Genomic DNA, 2,500 nt, shown 5'->3' with positions numbered 1-2,500 from the left:
TTCCAAAGTCTATATTTCTCATTTAATGTACTGTATCAAGATGGTAATAGACTGTTTTATTTGCACAGACTCCATATCATCCCCTTCGATAATCGATAATTCCAGCCAATGATAATATTTTGTCATTTATTAATATTTTTGTATTATTCAATTTTCTGTATAACACCTCATGCCACCAGTCATGGTGGGTTGAGTATGTAAATAGTATTCTCCCTGGAAATAGTGCTCATTCAGCTCATGGATCCTTGTTTACTGATGGAAATAATGCAAGATCTTTAAGTGCCCACTATGCTGAATCTTCCTCCAAGAGCTTTGCCCACTCATAGTGAATCATTCCCGTCACACCAGCCAGTTTTTCATGAAGGTACACTCCTGTCATCCCGGCCCTCAGCCCAATTTTCCCAGGACATGACATTCATGGCACCCAAATCCACTGGGTTAACATGACTGCTTTAGGAGAATGCAAAAATATTTAGATCAGATCATCAAACATTGAATATTTTATCTATTGATATATTGTTTTACAGACACACAGTTGAAGAAAAGGAAATTGCCCACAAGGAATTCATCAAAATTAAAGAAGCATATGAGAAGCTGTCTACTATTAAAAAGGAGAGGGCATTGAAGAACAAAAAATCTGAGGAACTCTGACCTAAATAGGGACTTGGTGTATCACAGTTGATGCATATGGTTGTATGATAAAAGTTTGCTTGTAATTATTTTTGAGCTTTGATAGTGTAAATGGGTTAATTTAAGCCATTGGGATAGGAACTTTTTTCTTCTTCTTTTTCTTTTCTTTTTACACAGATGGTTTTACGAGTGCTTTGTTATCAAGCAGGTCTGCCTAAACTAAACTCAACATTCCTTTATTTGTTATCATTCCTTTATCTATTATTTTCTCCAGTGCTGTTATCATAACTTATTAATGATAATAATATAATTATAATAAGGTTATTAGTACTACTACTAATAATAAAAAAAACTTCAAAAGTCAAGGAAAAGGGTAACCAGGAGAGATCAGGAGGACCTAGTGACTAATGGTGACTAACCACTTCACTTATTTAGCTATATCTGTGTAAACAGAAGTAATAAACCAAAATGACAGTTAACTATGCATGTATTTACATATTCTCCTGCATCACCTGGTTGTTACCATTAATAAATATTTAATCAAACCAAGATGAGCTACTTTGGTTAATTTCTATTTTGGGGTGTAAATGTCATGCCTTTCATGCTCAAAGTGGGCATTAGATAATACGCATAATCCACTGTGTTTTTTATTTCATGCAGATTAGTATGAAATTTTTTTATTATTATTATTAATCCAGTGAAGATACAAAATTGAAATTTGTAGTTGTGGTGGAAATGGTTCATTGGAAGCAAGTGCAAGTTTGGTGATGGAGAGTTTGGCAATGGGTTCAGGACTTGTGAGGGTTGGCAGTCAGTGACAGGTTGTAGGCCTGGGGTACAAGCCATGTGGAACAGAGTATTTGTAACAGTAGATTATTGATATCTAAGAAAGGGATGCTTGTACTTCAGTATTGTTATGCCTATATGAGGAGCACAGATATTGGTGTTTAGACATGGATCTCATCATGTGATCATATTTTATATTCAATGAAGAGGCAGTGTACTTACTTCTAGAGGTTATTTAGGTATAATGAACTTTAAACCTTTAACTGCTCAAAAGCATTTTTTATTGCTAGTAGTGTAAGGTATTTTAGATTTAATGGGTTGTCATATTGATGACATTGAAATTGCACAAGATACCTGTATTTGCCGTCCATCAACCCACACATACATATGTGCACACACACACCTATATCTATACATATATATTGATTGATTGATATTTATATATACTGATTACTTGGTTTATATACCTTGGAAATTTTGATACTTTCCTTTTACAAGGAATCTTACTATTTATTGATTAATATATAATTTTATATACAGCAGTAATTCTGGGTTGATTTAGATATAGATTAAGAGAGCAAGTCCAGAAACTTTAGTTTAAGATTTTTGATATAGTTACACCCCTTCTGGCATTATGCTGGTTAACTGAAGTTTCTTTTGTAAATGCAACAGACAGGTAGATACCATTTTGTTCAAGGTGTTCCCCCAGGTGATCTCTAACCTTAGTCGAGAGTGCAGGATGATGAAAGTGCTTTTTGTTTATTCAAACTGAGATACTTGTTTTGGAAATATTTCACTTTGGGTAATATGATGATATGAACCTTTGAGGATAGAAATCCTTGGAATCTACTGTGATAATAAGGGATTTAAAAAATGTTCATCAGTAAGAGGTAATAATTATGCTAATTGCTAAAATTTGTTTGCTTTATAATTCAGTTAAGGCTCAGCATTACTTATTTCCAAAAAGGTGGAAATATGTTATTTTTAATGGAGTTAAAGTATTTTTAAATGTAAGATTGTAAAGTTCTACTGTACAAGATAGCACACTTTGTCCGATTTAGGGGGGGAAAATGCCATAACACAA

General features: G+C 33.4%; 1 protein-coding gene across 1 annotated transcript in view; it reads left to right on the top strand.

The window, feature by feature from the left end:
* Window positions 1-2,500, top strand: part of wus (TM2 and DnaJ domain-containing protein wurst) — a 14,123-nt gene that overhangs the window by 11,578 nt on the left and 45 nt on the right. Inside the window, exon 4 of the mRNA XM_070122940.1 lies at window positions 528-2,500. This exon is cut by the window's right edge and continues 45 nt beyond it. Within this exon, the coding sequence (XP_069979041.1) occupies window positions 528-651 (124 nt within the window). The 3' untranslated portion in view covers window positions 652-2,500. The remainder of the gene's footprint in view (window positions 1-527) is intronic.

The sequence above is a fragment of the Penaeus vannamei genome, chromosome 6 (genome assembly GCF_042767895.1).
Source record: "Penaeus vannamei isolate JL-2024 chromosome 6, ASM4276789v1, whole genome shotgun sequence".
Taxonomy (NCBI): Eukaryota; Metazoa; Arthropoda; class Malacostraca; order Decapoda; family Penaeidae; genus Penaeus; species Penaeus vannamei.
Note: the sequence above shows the minus strand (reverse complement) of the source record. Positions and strands in the feature narration are given on the sequence as shown.